Here is a 19,281-nt window from a genome sequence, read left to right as displayed (position 1 = left end):
GGGTAACACAGAAATATGCAAAATAATAAGGGCACAGAGAAGATTAATGCAGAATGGCTGGTCACGGCCTTATAAAAGAAGTAGGAGAAGCCAACTGAAATTAGCAACCAGAATGTTTAAAATGGCAAGAACCATTTTTCACAGCCAGCTAATGAAGTTGTGGATGATCGGCAGGATGATGCAGAAGCTCAAAGAATTAAGTCTACATAAAAGTGACTAAACTGTTTTATGAGGTTAAGTTCATCAGTGACAATTAAATAGCATTGCCCAGGAGCAGTCTCTAGCTCAGGAAATCTATACATCACAGCATGTCAGGAACCAGGAGGGCATACCTGTGGAAGGATGGCTCAATTTTTGCTCCATATGCTTAAGATGCTGTGAGACACTTGGCAAATGGACCTTAAGTCTATGGTATTTCTTATGGTATTCATTACGGTATTTCTTAATGTATTTTTTGCTAAATTACTTTTTTGTTTATAAACATGAAAAAAAAAAATAGAATGTAAGGTTGTTATTTAATCTCTAAACAGTCACTGTTCATCTGTGCCTAATCTGCTAAATGCTGCCTAAGAGAAATAAAAGTCAAGTTCTTACCCCCATACCATCATTGACATGTTTTTCAAAACATAATAAAGTAATGGCTGGTAATTGTTCCGTGTTGTGAAATGAGTTGTCTACACCATTCAGAAAAATAGAATGGAAGCTAGTTTTAAGCACTTGATTTGGATGTGACTGAAACATGGAGCACTGAATTGAAAAGTCCTTTCTATCATTGTGAATAGTTTTCATTTTAAAGTGTTGTTGAAGATTAAGGACATTTTTATTCTTCAACAACAGATTTTTTTACTTAAAGCGGACTAAAACACCTTAATGTTTTATGTATCTACACAACAGTCTTTTTCTTTATCTGAACAAATCCTGTATAAACTCAGATGGTAAAAATTCATGCGGTTCCATTTTGATTCTTGTTCTGATAGCGCCCTGATGGATGTCTTTAAAAAGTCACCTGTAATACTCACTGGTAATACAATAATTTTCAGCTCAAGTGTTAAGAAGCTGGAATGTATCAGTTCTCAGGGTCACAGGAGCCATTCAAACTGTCACCTCTGCAAGTCTATGTATTTCCATCTCAATTGGGTACCAAGAAGAGACACTTCATTTCATATGGCTGAGAAGTATACCTGATATGTTGCTGAAGATATTATAAACAGCACAGATTAATCTTGGCTCTTAGGCAAACTATGCAGGAAGGTCCTCAAGGTGGACATGATACAAATAGATCAATTGAAAGTAACAGTGTCACAAGTCATTATTTTCATTAAGAGTGAGTGAGTTTCATCAGAGTAGTTGCCTTGATACCAGATGTGGATCTTGCCAGTATAATTAGAATTAGAATGAAGAAATAGTTCTTCATAGAAAAAGATAAATTCTAAAGCACGTGTATTGCTCATTTTGTTGTCAGTCAGGAGTCAAACTGGCTGAGAGATGGTTCCTGGGTTTATATTAAGCCTTAAGGCAAACTGATGATTGTAAATTTAAAAAGTATTGTGTTCAGGTGGTTAAATGAGATATGTAATACTCTGAGAGTTTTGAAATGCATAACTGAAAATTGATAATTAGAGAAAAAACAAAAGCATGTGATAATGGGAGAAATGTTCACTTAATGCTACCTCTGTAAAACGCCTACAAATACTGACTAAAAATGTAGTGATCCATCTCTTTTATACCCATTCAGAGCTCTTGCAGCCTACATTCATTTAGCAGGATCTAAAGCCATTTGTGAATTCATATGAAAAAAAATGAAGGAATAAAAGAAAGAAAAAAAAGAAGAATAAAAGAAGAATAAAACCCCCTCACCACCCAAATTTTACCTACCCAGCTTCATGTCAGAGCTATGTCTTCTCATTAGGTAATATTTTTCCCAGGATTTAGAGCAGCTGACATTTGATGCCCCAGAAAAATGTAAATCCTATTTTCTATATATACATTCTTTTCTACTATATTTGCATGCTAATTTGTCCTATCTAAACCAGAGATAATGTAACTTCTGTGTAGCACTTGAGGATGAGCATATTGCACTCATCTCTTAGTCTGCTTTTGGGCTTTCCTGGAGAGATGGAGGGAATGGGAATTCAATGTGGGTAAAGAAACTGGATTTACTATTTTCAGAGTATGACTATGCACTTGAGCCCTGGGGATTTGAAATGCCTGTGTGTATGGCTGATCTTGCACATACTGTTTTTGATAAAGTATAAGGCAGAGAAATGTCATGCCTGCAATGTCCTTCCCTAATTTTTGTCCTTTATATGTCATCAATGATGTCCCATGTATCTCTTATTCTCACATTGCAGCAGGAAAGACAGATTATTAAGCAGAAGTATGCAGAACTTCTAAACTCAGGAGCCCACTCAGTGGTACAGTGAGATTCTTATTAGTCATCTCCCTATATGTGGGATTTAAATAATAACTGTCCCAAATTACCAGAGATGTAATCTGCCATAGAAGTTAATTCAAGGAGTGTTCTGAGTACAGTGAATGTTTCAATAATAGTGAATGGCTACATCTGTGATTTTCATGTACGTATTTGAATTCTGAGTAAGTTGTGTTGTTTTTGAAAATTAATGTTTGTCTGTGTATTGTTAAACACAGGGCAACGTCCATAAAATCTTGGAAAAGTGCAATTTACCACTTACTGGGAAACAATGTGTAAACCGCATCATTACTGAGAAGGTAAAGTACTTTTCTTGAATCCTTGCCAATACTTTCCTCCTCTATCCCTAAGAAGGGACAATCAGTAGAGTACTAAAGCTTCATAAAAATTAAGAATATATTCAGTACCTGTTGCCAGTGAAGGTCAAAGCTTCCCTTGGAGGTCAATTCCAGAGGTCTGGGGGCTCATATTTTTCCTGTTAAAGCTTTCACCATTGACATTTAGCATACTGGACCATATTCTTAGACACCTTCAGAACAAAGATGCCATGCATGAGAAGTATGCAGAGTGTGTATCTCCTTATATTTCCCAAAGTATTCCTGAAAATTTGCTGTGTGAGATGCAAATCCTCAAATACAGCTGTCATCACAGCTCGTTTTTTCCAGCAGAGCAACAACTATGTAGCATGTGTATGTCAGACAATTGGCGTCTTCTTTGGCATATACTGCAGACTCTTTCGGAGAAACACAACCAGTAGCTGTAGAAGGGATTTAGTTCTTTTGTCCTTACTTGATTCCATTTGTGAGGCAATTTACTCTCTGTGGGTATCTGATATTGCTGGTGCTCAAAGTGCATTAGTGGATCTTTTCAGCAAAGGATAAGTGACTTAAGGTTTTTGCTGTAATCATACTTCTTTTATTGTCAGTGTTTACATTTTTAAGGACTTAGAGTAGTCCCTGTGTGAGCCATCTATCATACTAAGTAGAATGCATCAAAGGTGCTGATGTAGAATTTGCTTTCTCTTGGTGATATATTGCTACTGTAATTTGAAGGGATTTTTTCTTCGCAAAATAAGGGAAAATAAATGGAAACATGGAAGTTTTTTCAGCCTTCTACTAACTGACCACATACAAATGTAAGGTATAAAAAAATGGAAGTGAACAAGAACTGATAGAAAATAAACAAGCAGAAATTTCTCTTAACAGTCACCACTTGTCAGATCTCGTTGCTTTATTAGGAGATGACACAAATGTACAACAGTACTTAGACAGTGTTTCAAATTCTGTTTCCACACTAGCCTTCCTAGTGTGTATGTTCCTTATGCCCAGCTTCTCTTTTAAGACTTAGAGGAGCTATGGTTTTTCAGTCCCGTAAACCAGTCTTATGTGCCCAGAGGACAGCTGAACTTCAGTGCACTTCTGTGATGAGCTTAAGACTTCACATTTCAAGTTCGAGTTTCACTGGTCTTTTGCTACTGACTTTTGTTTTTTTTAAGGAAAATAACTATAGATAGACCTTAGGGTTTCCCTGTCAGCTAGCATGTGACCTGTGTATCTCCCCCTCTGGTAGGCACCATTAAAGTGCACATTGTTTTACAGGTGTTTTTATTTGATGTGCTTGTGAGCCTTGGAAATGGAAAGCATATTTTATGAAGACATCAGAAAGAACAGCCTTTGCTCCTTCAGACACTTCCTCACAGGCTTTCTATTAAAACTACAAGAAATCTTGTCTTTCATTACTAGCTTCTGAAAATACTAAAATTTGCACTAGGTGTGCAGTAACTGTTGGAAGCTTATAATCTGGTGAAGGTGATCAACCACTCAATTTTCTACTGGCCTTAAAATGAAACACAAGAATGAGGGAGACATAGCCTTTTTCTGTTTTCCTTCATGATCTCTTGGTGATGGTGAGCATTGTCTTGCAGCAAAGAACATCTCAGACCTTCCCTTTGGACCTCCCAGTTCTCACCAGACTGGACCACAAGGCATGGTCCTCATTTCATTCAATGAAGAACAGTTGCACTTTTTTCCCACAAAATTAACACATCTTGTATTTCAGATTCTTTCAGGTACAAATAAATGTAACAGAAATCTTTACTGGTCAGTCAGAGAAGTGAAGAGTGAAACCAATTGATAATGGCATCTTTTGATACTGAATGCTACCTACTTCAGCACACCATTTTGTACAATATTACTATTTACATGCTCATGATAATAAAAAATTATGTGTTATTTGAACCTCCCAGGCTGTGTTTGATGTGGACAAGAAGAAGGGATTGACCCTTGTGGAAGTCTGGGAAGGACTGACAGTGGATGATATCAAGAAAAGCACTGGCTGTGACTTCACAGTAAGTCATTTTACAAATAAATATTGTTAGTCTGGTATCAGAACAAGTATTTTCCACAAATACTTGTCCCATGAAGACTTGTAGACACATTAAGTTTCCTCCTTATAGAAGAGGGCTGGGTAGATTACTTGTGGGATTTACAATGAAAATAAGATAATTTAGGGCAGATGTAGTGTGATTATATTGGAAGCATTAGAAGCTGGGAGAAACAGGAGAGATGGAGAAATGACTAAGAGTAAAAGGACAGTGTGGAAGGGGAACTTATTTATAATGTTTTGAAGAGGGGAGCTGATTCATACCTGAAAGGTGGACCGATATTTTTTTTTCCACTGTATAAGTTAGTTTACCTAACTCTCTGTTGCTAAGTTTTCATGCTATATTTAGGTGGGGTCACTGCAAGTGTCCACTCTGTTACTAGTGCCAATCAAATGCTCTACTGTTGATTTCTTTGCTTTTTCTCTCCCTTTGCCTTGTACGAATGAAACTTATGCTCTGCATTAATCCAGAAGCCACTGCCTTTTGACCTTCACATTCATTCTTAAGTCTCATTAATGCTAACACAAAACTGACTTATTAGTGGAAAGCTGTAGTGCACTAGATTGTAACTGATTGCGTATATGTGGTTGATAAGATAAGAGTTTCTTCATGGCCTTCTCCTACATGCTCATTACAAAATTTTTTCTTCTGTATTGTGAAGTCTTTTGGGGCAAGTCAGCCCTCCTTTGGTGAGGACATCGAATATGACAGTGTACAAGTTGTGCTGTAAAAATAGTTGGGGAATATTTGGTAATGAAATGCAGTTATCTTCCTCTTTGCAGAGTTTCATGGGCTCTGCAGTAGGGCTAGGGCACATAATTGAAAGATTGCAGAGCAGTTAGTATGTGAAAGAGTTTGTTATTAAGGCTTTGAGCATACTATTGGCAGTAAGTAAAACTTTATGAGCAATGAGCCTGTGGAGTTTCATTCATTTCCTGTGTCCATAAGAGAGCATTTCTGATAACTAAATATGATAGTGTATGTTTTTCTTGTGGAGTTTTAAATATTTTAAACAAAGAGCTGTTCACTTCTGAAAATGCTTTCATTTATCTGAGAAAAATTGTTCGGTTAAAGATGAGTGACCTGCAACTGCAGAGTGCAGGAAACTGCCACAAAATCACTTTACTCCATTATTAATTTTCCATGTAACATTTTATGGAAGCAATTATTATTTTTTAATATACAGTCAAAGCAATCTTCCATATTCAGCAATTCTGTGTGCAAAATAAATTATTCGTTCAGTTTATGACTGTGATTTAGGAAAAAAAATTTAAATTTTTTAAAACTTTGATAATGTTAGGACTTCTTTTTCTTTGGCTGATCAACCTATCAAACAGCTAGCATCCAAAATTAAAACATAAAAAGGACCTTGTAGGTTTGTATCTACTGCAGTCAGTCACCTTGGTTTGTGCTTCCATATTTAATTTGAGGATTAACTTCATTATTAATTTGAAGGTGCTGTGTTTAGTAAGCATTTAAATAGACTGAAACTACAGGAAAGGACTTTTGTTGTCAGAAGACAGCAGTCCTTACATGTTCCAAACCTGCTTGTTTGCCAGGAGTTGGTTTCTTTTTGGTTCAGGTGACCAATATGTATGCATTTAATTGTGTTACCCGAAGTAAAGTCCAGCAGTCTGTGCTCAAGGCAGTGAAAGCGGAAGTGATCAAAGAAATTGGAGAGAGAAGTGATATGCTTAAAATGATGGTCTACAAGATTAAGCTTTGCAGCAGCACAATGGATATGATAGGGCAAGGCTACTAGGACCAAGTAAAAGCACCGCTCACTGTCCCTTAGTGCCTTCCTGTAAATGTCACAAAGGAATGGTATAAATTTTGAATCTTCAGGATAGCCTGAAGTTAGCAATTGATGAGAGGTATTGCAACAATCCATCCACAGTCTAGGTCCCTAGGATCTGTCCTACTAGGATGAGGAAGGGACACTTCACAGGCACCATTTCCTAGTTCTCCTGAAGGCAAACTCCAGTGCAGTCTGCTTTGTATGACTGCCATGGTCATGCATGAAATCAGAAGCTTGCACTAAAGGAGCCGTGGGCATGAAAGATGTGGATGCTGCTTGGTTATGCACTTTCATATACTTACCTTGAAAGAATGTGGCTTGAATAAATGCTTGCAAAGCAATGCTTGCTTGCAAAGCATGTACCTCTGCCAAGTATGCGTGGGGGTCAGCAGTACCTACTGATTGGTAATGCCTGAAATCTTTATAGCACTGCAGATGGAAGGCATGAACCACAATGATTTATTAAATCCGTGGCATGGAAGAGCACTAGCTCTTCTTTTTTTTCCTTCTCTAAAGAATGTTTCCAGGCCACAGTGACCCAGTCCTCCTCTCACTGAAATCCTTATCAAAACTTCTACTGACATCCGTGACAGCAAGACTGGGTCACTGTTGTGTCATATTGGACCCTTGATAGCGTGATTTTCATATACAGTGAACACCTACAGCTTTTTTACTTCATTTTGGAGTTCAGAATATAGAGACTTGAGTGTTGCGATAGGCATTTGTTCAGAAAGCAGCATCCCTGATCCCTTTTTTTCCCACATTTCAAGACTCTGCCTCAGGTTTCCTTGCAGGATTAACAGGTATGCTTGTGATTATTTATGTTCACTGAATGAGACATCTTGTTCTTGTTTATATCGGTGACAGGAACTTTAGTGATATTGCGTTGCTACAGTAAAAGCAGGTTTTTTGGATCATATGTTTTGCTAGTTTGAAAGAGAAGTAATGGGTGGAAAATGAGGAGTTGACCCTTTTCTAGCAGCATTTTTCAGTGGATGCAGTGAATGATCTGAACTGAAACAAGCATCTCTCTAGGTTCATTACGAACGAGATTTTATGGGATGTCTGTAACTTTATATATAACTATCCTCATGCAGACTGCTCCTTTTTGGAGAGGAGAACTTTATAGCCTGAATGGCTTTCTTTGAGACACATTTGGTGATACAGACCCATTTTCACAGCCTGCTTATTTGGAAAAACATCTCCTAAAGGACATTTGCAACAACAAAATGCCAAAGAAAACATGATTTAGAGTCAACAGTCTTCATTATAGACTAGCATCATATCAAAAATAAACAATTCGCCCTTGATTTTACTGTGTTGTGAAGACGAAGTGTTGGCTTATCTTCCATGCTTAAATCAGTTTTGCTGTAACCTAGCATATAGATCACCTTGGCAGGTAATCTGTTTGGGCTAATACTGGTTTATACTGTTGATGAGACCATGACAGAACAGATTGAGAACCATACTTTTTCAGATGTATTTCATTATAAAAATAATCAAGATAAGTCTGTCTGGGTAAAAAATCCCCATCCCCTCCTTTTTTTTTCCTTAATGTAAAAGTTCAGTTTTACAAAATTATCTTAAAAGATAACATGGATTTTAAGAAAGGCATCTGTTAAGGAAAGATTAGGTAGTTGAATAGCAATTGACTAGTGTATGTTTAAGAAGAAATTGACTGTCCAAGTTCAAGCTAGTGAGTACAAAATAATAGAGGATATGGTTTTATTTTCTGGAAGTACATTTTCCTTTGAGGAAACACGCTGTTGCAGGATTAAGTCCATTTTTAAATGGGTGTTGTGTTTTCCTGATCAATCACCCCCACTGAAAAGCCACATTAGAACAGATTTCTGTACAAAAGCTGATGTTGGAATTGTGGTTTGCTTTTATGTGCAGTTTCAAATAATTGGGAGTTAGTAACGTATAAGCAGCTTCTATTATTTTGACAAATATACTAACACTGGTCATCTTTTTTTTAAGGGCCTGTTTTTACATTTTTGAATATTAACTTGTTTTTGCACACCTGATAAGGTCATTAGAAGTTATTAGGACTCAGTATCATTCAGAATCAGGCTGTGAAAGAACTGCTTGCCATAAAGAAATATAATGAAATAAGCATAGGGCTGTTTGTATAGCTGAAAAGGGTAGTTTGGGTTTGGAAATCAGAGAGTCAACCAGCCTGAGTTGCATGGAGTCCCTGAGGTTGTGTGTCCTCTTACCAGTTAAGAGACGGCATACGGGACTGCCCAGGTAAACTCCTCCCAGTATGCTTACCTGTTCAATGTTAGCAAAGTATTTTGAAACTTCCAAGATAAGCTGTTCTTCCTGTGAGTGAAATAATAGTATGAATGTGTTGCTCAGGAGGTGCTGTAAGAAAGTAGCAACTCTGTGGCTGTGTACTGTAAAATAGTTTTCATTAAGCACATTCAGCCCTTACCAAATGCTGTGCTCTTAGCACAGGGCGTTACCAAATTGACTGACTCTAGTGTGATTTAAAGCAGTGGACTCAGAGGGCTTTCTGCATTTCAGAGTTGATCACTCCTTGTTTTCCAAGCACAAACCATCTCCTTTGTTACGTTAGCATTTTTCTGCTTATTTAATCACATTTTATTTAGAGCAAACAGTTTTATTTCGGTCCAGTTCTGAGTGGTGCTAGGCTCTTGCCACCTCTGTTATCCTCAGCAGGCGTTGTGGCATTTCAGCACTCACGGGGATCAGACCCTTTCTGAAGCAGATAGTGGTACACACAAATGACAGCTGTTAGCATCAGATGTGCAGAAATTACATTTAACGTAATATGCTCATTCAAATGTAAAACACTTGAGGTTTTGATGGCACCAAAATCTACAACAGCAGAAAAACAATAATCTCCTCCAGTAATTGCCTTTTGTCATTATTTGCAGAATACGTATTTTAATGGTGCTATCTTCGTCCTCAAGTTTTTGCCTTTACTTCCATGGAACCATCCCTGGGTGAGGCAGAAATAGGCCTAAATTAAGTGAGGCACATAGGCACTTGGAACCAGAAATGTTGAAACATTTCTGGAACTAGTCCAGGAATTCTGGTGCACTCAGGGAGTTTCTTCAGCTCCTCTACACTTGTACTATTACATCTATTTATTATCCTAGTTCACACACAACTTTGAAAAATCAATGAACAGTTTCTATCCACTGGAAACATTTCATTAGCATTTCATGCAGTAAACACATTCTTCATGAACTAAGCTTTCCTTGGTGGCTATTCTCATAAGCTTATAAATGATGATATATAGTGGCTGGAGGAAGGATACATAGAAATCTAACTGGTACAGGAAATACAGCCCTGTACCTCTAAAAGAAAGAGGCTTTAATGCTTGGAAAGGCCCTTATATATAATTCTTTCATGAGTTAGCTTGCTCAGTACTGTTAAGTGAAAAAGATGGGATAAGGAGACAGAAGGAGTGCAGTATGTGATGTTTCAGTGGGACACATTAATCAACTAGGAGCCAGATTATCTGTGGAACTGTTTTCATCCTGAACAAGTAAGATCACATGAGTTATTTCTGGTCTTCATCCTGGGGCACCTATTTAAATAGGTCTGGGAACAGGAGATATTTAAAGACGCTTGGATCTTCTGTGGAGAGCTTATACTCAGGGTGCTTGTGTAGAACTGTAGTCAGGGTTCAGTCAAGTGTTAACCATTGCTACTCTTCAAAGTCTTTTCTGTATTGTTCCCATTTACACCTTCTTTCCTCATCTAGTTTCCTGTTTAGGCTTACTGTGTTTTGGTTTTGGTCTCTTAATATATTTTATAATATCACTAATTGATTTTATAAGTATATGGAATTAAAACAATAGAATACATAAATAGGTCCTCACACAAATGGAATGGAAAAAGGCAAATTTAAATTAAAAAAGGTAAAATTAGAAGTGTTGAATTATATAATCATCAAACAAATCATCAAATCAAATGATGCATATACTATTGTTGTGGTTTAAACCCGTCTGGCAGCCAAACACCAGCAGCCACTTGTTCACCCTCCCTCACCTGGGGGATGGAGAAGAGAACTGGAGGGGTAAAGGTAGGGAGACTCATAGGTTGAGATAAAAGCAGTTTAATAATTGAAATAATATAAACGACTAATAATAATAGAAAGTACAAATGGGTAATGCACAGTGCGATTGCTCACAACCTGCCAACTGATGCCCAGCCCATTCCCAGCTAACAATCCTGGAGAAGCTACAATCCTGAAACCACAATCCTGAAAAGGAGAAAGAATCCTCTCCTTCCTGGCTGACCCTCCTCTATATACTGAGCATGACCTTATATGATATGGAATATTCCATTGGCTGATTTGGGTCCAGTGCTCTGGTTCTGCTCCGTCCCAGCTTCCTGTGCGCCTGCACATGGACAGGACATGGGAAGTTGAAAAGTCCTTGATCTCTTAGCAACAACTGAAAACATGAGTGTGTTATCAACATTCTTCTCATAGCAAATCCCATCCTGAATCCAAAGTATATCCATATTCTGAATCCAAAGTATATCACTATTCTAGATACTAAGAAGAAAAACTAACTCTATCCCAGCTGAAACCAGGACAACTATAGGTACAGTATGTGTTGCAAAACTCAGTTGACTACTTCTGCACAGACCCAGCATTGACAGACAGCATCCTATCTCCTGGTGGGTGGGGAGGAAAAGCAGAATGAACTTGGCTATTGAGCAAAGAAGGGAAATCATCAGTTTAAGATTCCTTGGCATACTTGTTTCAATACTGCAGTGGCGATTAAATCATGTGTTGAATATAATCTGTTTTGTTGCCTCTACATCATTCAGTGTATTGGTGTGTGAATGCGAGTGGATTAGAAGGTGATGGCTGAAGCTGTTGCCGATCTGCAGCTATCTCTCCTCTTGCTTCCATGGCAAGTACACCCCACTGTACACAAGCTATGACCATTTATGGGCCAGTGTATTAACTAAGCCTCGCCCTATTTTTGAGTTACATTTGTGTGCCATCTTGTACGGTGTATAATTGAGGAGCTGCTTCAACTGAGTTCAACTATCCCTTCTGCTGCCATCGGAACCCATCTGAGAAGACCATGCAATTAGCAGTGGCAAGTACAGGTTCAGCTGTCCAAGTTTAATCTGCTTGCATTCTTAAATAATCAAACTCAAAATAAATTAAGTTTAGAGGCTGGATACTAGCACCACACATATCCTGTATTCTTGTATCAGAAAATCTAGTTGTGGGAGTGTTTATCTCTGAAATACTGCAAAACATATCAGCTTAAATAAATACAGTGTCTCTAGTCTTCAGTGGCACATAGTTGATAGAGGTGGAAGTGAATGGTGGGCTGTACTGCTATATCTGTATGCCAACTGTTGTGTTTTTTCCCTCCTTTTTGCCAGGTTTCACCAAAACTAATGCCTATGAGGCAGATTTAAATGTGAAATACAGACTGGGCTTAACTTGCCAGAAGGCTTGTTTCCAGATGAAGCTCAGTGAAGAGGAATCAGTGACAGTTTTGCAATTTTCCTTCTCTCTCTCTTTTTTTTTTTTTTTTAAGGGCTTTGTAAGTAGTTTCCAGATAGTTAAATTCATGCTGTGACTATCAGCCTAAATTGCATTTTACTTTCATAACATTACCAATTTTAATGGAAGGATGAATTTATTCCCTAAATAGTGAATAATGTTATACTAAAATGTTAATGAACATTGTCAAAAAAATGCCTTGTAGTCTGTCTGCCAAATACATCTTTTACACAGATTCAGAAAATGACCATGCAAAACTTATGATTGCCTCTGCTTTTCCTTATGTCATTAAACTCACAAACCACTCCATTGCTCTGGAACTGCAGCACTTACCATGTCCATTCTCCTGTAAAGCTGTGGGGTTTGTTTCTGGAGTGCTCTATAGCAAATGTACGCAGCTGTAGAGAGACATCAGGAATATGGACTTCCCTTTTCCCAAACCTTTTAATGAATCTGTGAAAAAACTTTTTACCAGTGGAAATAACTGTGTCCTTAGCCCTGAACGCTGGGCTCTGTGTGGCATTAAGAAGCCTACACTTCCCAAAGTCCAACTCTGACCCCTTCTATTTAAATCATACAAACTAGAATGGGGCTAGTATGCAGGAGGAAGATTAAAAAGTCTCTGTCCCTGTGCAGACAAGTGATAGCTGCACAGTTGTCTCACATGAACTGCTTTTACTCTCCAGGTATAATCCTTTTCCCCAGCCCATATTCAAAGGCACATGAAGATTGTTTCTGGAGTGAGATCTGTCCTTCCAGTGTTAACATAGAGAAACGGGGAGAATGTTGTGGGCACTTGGAAGATTCCTTCTGAAGAGAATACAGTTGGTTTAGGGTTAAAGCCATAAGTTTGCACCATTTGCTGATGAAGGCATCGGCAAAAACTAGAGTTTGGAACCCAAACTCATGATACCATAACTAGAACGAATGCCATGAGACAATCAAAATGAAAAGTCATTCTCTCATACTGGTTCTGCTATTTGATAAAGATCTTCCTTTCCCTGTTATTAATTACAAAATGACTGTTATTTTTGCAAATAGGTAATATGACAGCATTGGATCTCACATCCCAAATCAGCACAATATGTCTTTATTATACAGAGCATGAATTGACTGGAAATCCACATTTACTAAAATACGGTGTTCTCTCCAAGTATAATGGTTTCTGTCATTCATATAAATAGGAACACATAAAACACTTCAGTTGAAATGATTCCTAACATAATGTTTGACATCAGGACTAGAGCAGATTAAGTGATGAAAACCATGCAAAATGTAGCTGCATAAATATATATATATATATGTGCGCCTATCATACATGTGATAAGCAGTGTTGGAATATGGTATAGAAAGGCATTCTAATACTAGATGGATCAGGTATTCACCATAGTCAGTGTGTGCTGTGAAAGGAGTGTAACACATTTCTAGGAAACCAGATAGGAAAATCCTGCAGTATTTATCTTCTGCACTAGCCTTTGTCCTGCATTTTTCCGTTCTAAAATAAGAAATGCTTCTCTTTCATGGGACAGTTACAAAATTTGTCTTGATCCACACATGGGTTCTATAGAAGTAAAACTCGTTTGATTCTAGATTATTTTGTTTAGTTGCACTTACTCTAAACAATTTTAAAAATCTTTTGCTGATACCAGCGTAGGTGATCCTTCTTCCCACAAAGGAATAACCAAAATGCCTTTGTAAGCACCTTTATGCTGGTACAAAGTACTCCTATAATAATTAATTGTATGACCTGAATTCATGGGTGGTAGGCTGTTCTATAGCCTGGATGTATAGGCAAGATCTGATGCTGAGCCCATAGGAAAGAAACATGTTGTACAAAGACTAGTGCTAATTTTGTGATTAAACATATACAAGTGATTTGGTTGACAGGTAATTTGCATGCAAGACTTGAGATTACATTCATCAAAGTGGTATCTTAACCTAGGATTAGCACAAATTCATTTTTACCTGGCTTTAGTTTTTGCCTGTTTTCTCTGTTTAGGTGTATTCCCTATGTTATTCACTCATTCCAGACAAGTTACTTTCTTAAAGTTTAGCCATTTCTATTGCTGTGGAGGTGGACTGAAGTTCTGCTCACAGAGGTTTTGCAGATTAAAAGTCTCTACATGACAAAAATTGACTCTATTTTAGCAAAGAATGAAACAGTTTTGGTTTCGGATAGAGCAGCCCAGAGACCTCTTCCCCAGTCCATAAAGACACTTCAGTGACACTTCTGACCCTTGTGGTGCTGTACACAGCAAAAGGTGCCTATCTTTGCCTTCAGGGCCAACGATGGGTGAAAAGCTACTCTGAGGGGATAGGTGTGATGCCTGAAGGTGTCTTGTTCATCATCACTCAGAGCTCCCGTACAGAGTACTCAGAATGGATGCTGGTTTTAGGAGAGGAGTATAAAAAACTAAAACAGGTGAAGGGAGTTACTATTAACTTATCCAGAGAAAAAAAAAAATATTTTAATAGCTCGGGAGGTCTTAAATCTATAAATGAAATGTTGATCTATTGCTATTACTTATGCTACATTAGTTGTAGGACTGATTAGTTAATTACATTGAACATTTGTTGACATATATAAAGTACAGAAGAAGTGTCTGAGGGCAGCATCAGGTGTATGCTGCTCCTGCCATAGAACCATGCTTTGCTGGAGTACGCACAGAAGCCATTGTTGTCATTAACATATGGCTGTAAAAAGACTAATGACCTGATAATGTCTGGGAGTTCAGCACCTTGGTTTCTGAAGTAAAGAATTAGAAGCCAAGAACTCCTGAGTTTCAGCTTTTCCAGTTCTCCACTTACTGCTTTGAGAAATGTCATCTGTGCCCTCTGCCTTGTCTCCTGTTCCTGGAAAAGCAGATGTTTTTCTTCCTACCTCACAGGGATGTTGTGAGGAATAACCAGCTAAGGTCTGTGCAACAGGTTATTTTTTCTCTTAAGCTTGGAGATCACACTTGATCAAGAGTGTGGAAGAGTACTTGAAGACTGTCGTACATGCTGGATATTTGAGTTCTGTGTCTTCTCTTATTTGTATCAGTGTTAGTGCAAGAGAGCAAAAGTCAATATGGTGCTGAAAACTGGGGAAGAAAGGAGAACAGGCTCTCTCCGTGTACAACAGTGGTGCAAATATCTGTATGTCACACTTGAATTTTTTTATCATGAGGACAATATATTGTGCTAGAATATTGGTATTGTTATGAAAACATAACATGTCCGCACAAGCTATTTGCAACAAGGTGTGATTCCACTTTTTAAATTGATTTGTAAAGTAGGATTAGAAATTAAAGCACTCCTAAGTATTTCCCTCTCTGTGGACGCAAGTGTGGTTCGCAGGTAAGGTACACTCTGAGCACTAGTTGCAATGGTCAGTATTACAGGGATGAGAGCTTCTCATTCCTCTTCGGTGGTTGGTGGTATGTGTGAAGGTTTATTGGGACATCACTGAGATCATCCCCTGCTTGACAGCACTTCACAAGACAAGGACAGTTGATACTCTTTCTCCTGAAGAAGATGATGAGTCTACTATATTATCACATTGGACTTATTTTACTTTATATTTTACTTTTTGTCCCTGAAAAAGCAAAAAAATGAAATATTATAGGAAATGTAGTTGTACTGTAAGCTCTGCAAACTAAATGTCAAAGTCCTTCTATGTATTTGCAAAACAATCAATAAAGTTAAGATTTAAAATCTCAAGTTTCTTCTATTATTACCATTTTTCATGGTGTTCTGTTCTGCCATTAGGAGCAGTGAAAGATTAGCTCACGTTCACACCAGCATGTCACACCTCAGCACACATGAAAAACTCAAGGTCTTGGCTGAAGGTGGAGGGATTTGATAAACAGAAACAATGAAGCTCAGAACTCAGCTGACAGCTGGATTCTCCATGTTCTCTCTTCTCACTGATGTCTCTGTTGGGTCAATCTCAAACATAATTATCACATTCATTTTCATAATTACTTGTTTTTCAGTCAAGTCAAATAATGGACTACATATGTAGTCCTTAGAGAAGTGATTTTTTTACCTTTTGATTAAAACTGCTGTAGAAGTGATAGCATTTGTGATGTTAATCATTGATGTTAGTGTGTGGCTGCACTCTGAAAATAGTACTAGATGATACATGAAGACAAATTCCATTAACCACCTGGTGAATGATAAAGTGGATGATTGCAAAGTGATGAAAATGCTTGTCTGTGGTTAGTGGGGTCATCCTTCCAAACATGTCATAAGGTTATGAGTAAATATGTCATAGTATCATTTTATCTTCAGTATCATTGTACAGCAGGTTGATAAATGTGAAGAAAAATGTTTAGCTTCAGAAAAAAGCTTTGATGATTTGCTCTGAAATTAAACTCTGCAGTAATTTATATGCATGGTCAAAATCCAACAGTCTGTCACCACTGTGAAGCGGAGTACAAGGTAAGTGCCAAAACCACTGACATAGTACACCCGTCTTGCAGCTCTAAATCCACTCATACAAATATGGAACATAAAGTTTTCCTCTGTCAGGAAGAGAGAGTTGGTTACAGGCATATCTGAGCAGTTTTGTTATGTCTTGTGTATCTTCTGTTGTTGCCTGTGTACAATATTCCATCGTTTCTTTGATGCACTGCAGTATTCTGAGCCCCTTTTCTGTCCATATCCATCTGCTGCTGTAGACCACAGTCTTAGCTCTAAATATACCTACACTGCATGATGCGTGGCAGTTTTTAATGGAAGAACTTCAGGGGACACCTGGTGGGGTTGTAAAGAAATTCCTTTCCTGATTGTACTTACAAAACATCAGATTTTTGAGGTTCCAGCAACAGTAAAAGTAGCTATTGTGTTTGTGTTGTGCCTGGTTCACATATTTATGTACATATTTAGAAGAAGTGAGAGCGTGGAAGAAATTCTTGCCTTCAAGGCCAATGGGTTCTCCATCTGCCCCACAGTACCTAGATTTTATTTATTGTACTTTATTATTGTACTGGCTTACAAAAGGAAGTAGGACATTACTTGTTTGTGGGCATAGTAGAGTCTAAAACCAGAATTTCTATTTCCATGCTCTTAAAGCTGTCCCCTGAGCATGCAATCCAGAGAAAAAATTGTGTAAAGCTGTGGTAGGTGTTTAGATTGCAGCTGCTGCTTTTGGGCATTGACACTGCTGCTGTTGCACAGGGTGAGAAGTGCTGCCCTCAGTGCACTGCAAATCATCGCGTTTGTCACAGGCCTGTGCCTGTTTGAGATTCTCAAGCTGGTCTCCATCCACCTGACTGCTGAAGGGTCTCACCAGGTACGTAGGTTTGTGCAGTTTTCAACACAAGCGGCACAGCCGCAGCTCCTTCAAAAAATGGCAACGATGCTTCTTTCCCTATATTAACTCAGCAAGAAGAGTGTTTGTGAAGGTTCAGTTCCTGGCTCTGTCCAGGAAGATTCAAAGCACATTTCCTTGTTCCAGGAAAACACCTAACCCACCACACTGTGGGGTGAGCTGGGCGAGACTACCATTTCAGGGGAGATCTGAAAGGATCGCAAGGCCTGCAAGGCTGTGAATAACGAAGTCAAGAAGGAGCAGGAGACGGTCAGATAGCATGTAAGTCATTCACCCAGCAGCTGCAAGGCCTGAATTATCCTTTGAAGAATGGCGCTTTTTTAACACAGGCTTTAAACTGTGTAAGCAACTTGCTTCCCCTCCTTTCTGGCTCCCCTGCATGTAGGCACCTACCTGCATTAAGCCAGGTGTTTCTGGGCAAGCACAAAACAAAAACATGTAGGCACCTACAGAACTGGCAGGTCAGGCAGTGTGGTGCTCTGGCACCTCAGTAGGGTACAGAGCAGGATTTTCCCTTTTAGATTGGATTGCCTAGATTAATAAAATTCTCTTGTAGGTGCCTATGTCAATTACTTTTAATTTTTGGATAAGTTCCTAAATACTCCCTTTGGTTCTGTCAGCTGGAAAGTATGTAACACATAGGTAGAAAAGGGAATTGAAAACTTTTGTAAATGCAGGGAAAACATGTTACAGGAAGAACAAAAACTGCAGCCAGGAGAAAAATCAGTTTTCATGATCTGAGCAAAAGCAATGTGAAAAGCAAACTTAGATGTTACCCAAAAAAAAGAAAGGCAAGACACAGAAGAAACACATTGGTACCACCTACAGAAAGTATACATTAATTCCAGGACGAATTCAATCTCATCTGTTTAGGCAGTGAGTGAATAAAGACTGTAAATTGGATCTGATGCCTATATCCTGCAAAGTAGTGCTTCCCCCATCCCTTTGGAAAATCTGGCTGTATGAGCAATTAACGCTTTCTCTCGGATCTGTCCAAGAATAAAGAAAGCTCTGTGAGCCTATTGCAGACAAAGCTGTCTTGTACAATAAATATCCCTAAAAATACAAACTTTAAATCTATAATCTGGCACTCTGGCTTGCTAGTCATTGTTGTCTAGTTCCATCTTGTATTTGTTCCAATAAAACCCATAACCTGTGCTTTCCTCCTTCTGGCATCCTGCTGATCCTAGAGGAGTAACATCCTTTGCCCAAGGAAGACTGCTCAAATTTCAGCAGCCTTCGTGCTTGCCTGGGCTCGTTCTTGGGTGAAGGCAAGGAGGTAGCACTGTGTGTCCATGTGTCGGCTGAGCCATGGCAACAGGGGAACTGAGACCAGAAGAGCAGAGCTGGTGTGTGCTATGCTCGGCTGGGTGGCTGCGGGGGAGCACTGCTCGATCTGGCTGCTCTCCGCCGAAATGTGGCTGTGACGGATGGTGTGGGCAGAGATGGTGCTGGGGAATGGCATGGTTACGGAGCTACTGCTGAGCAACTGGTGAGCATCACCACGTCTGGTTTGCTGGCCTGTTTCTAATGCACTGCTACTCATGCACTACCTGCCGGAAAAAAAGAATATGCATGGCATGTTCTTCTCTCTGTTTTTAATTTTATTTTAATTTGGAGATCACATGGATGCTTGTGTTTGAAAAATTAAAATTATGCATCCCTGTGAAGTGGACACATCTTAGCAAAGGAGGTAGTAGCAAGGTGGGTGTTGGTCTCTTTTCCCAAGTAGCAAGTGATAGGATGAGAGGAAATGGCCTCAAGTTGCAGCAGGGGAGGTTTAGATTGGATATTAGGAACAATTTCTTCACTGAAAGGGTTGTCAAGCACTGCAACAGAC

General features: G+C 38.7%; 1 protein-coding gene across 1 annotated transcript in view; it reads left to right on the top strand.

The window, feature by feature from the left end:
• OXCT1 (3-oxoacid CoA-transferase 1) overlaps positions 1-15,826 on the top strand; it is a 100,318-nt gene extending 84,492 nt beyond the window's left edge. The window contains exons 15-17 of the mRNA XM_074811775.1: positions 2,650-2,730; positions 4,677-4,778; positions 12,001-15,826. Coding sequence (XP_074667876.1) covers positions 2,650-2,730; positions 4,677-4,778; positions 12,001-12,036 — 219 coding nt within the window. The 3' untranslated portion in view covers positions 12,037-15,826. The remainder of the gene's footprint in view (positions 1-2,649; positions 2,731-4,676; positions 4,779-12,000) is intronic.
• The last annotated feature ends 3,455 nt before the right edge of the window (positions 15,827-19,281 follow it).

This window comes from Strix aluco, chromosome Z (genome assembly GCF_031877795.1).
Source record: "Strix aluco isolate bStrAlu1 chromosome Z, bStrAlu1.hap1, whole genome shotgun sequence".
Lineage (NCBI taxonomy): Eukaryota > Metazoa > Chordata > Aves > Strigiformes > Strigidae > Strix > Strix aluco.
The sequence above is the reverse complement of the archived record's forward strand: the minus strand, read 5'-3'. Positions and strand labels throughout refer to the sequence as shown.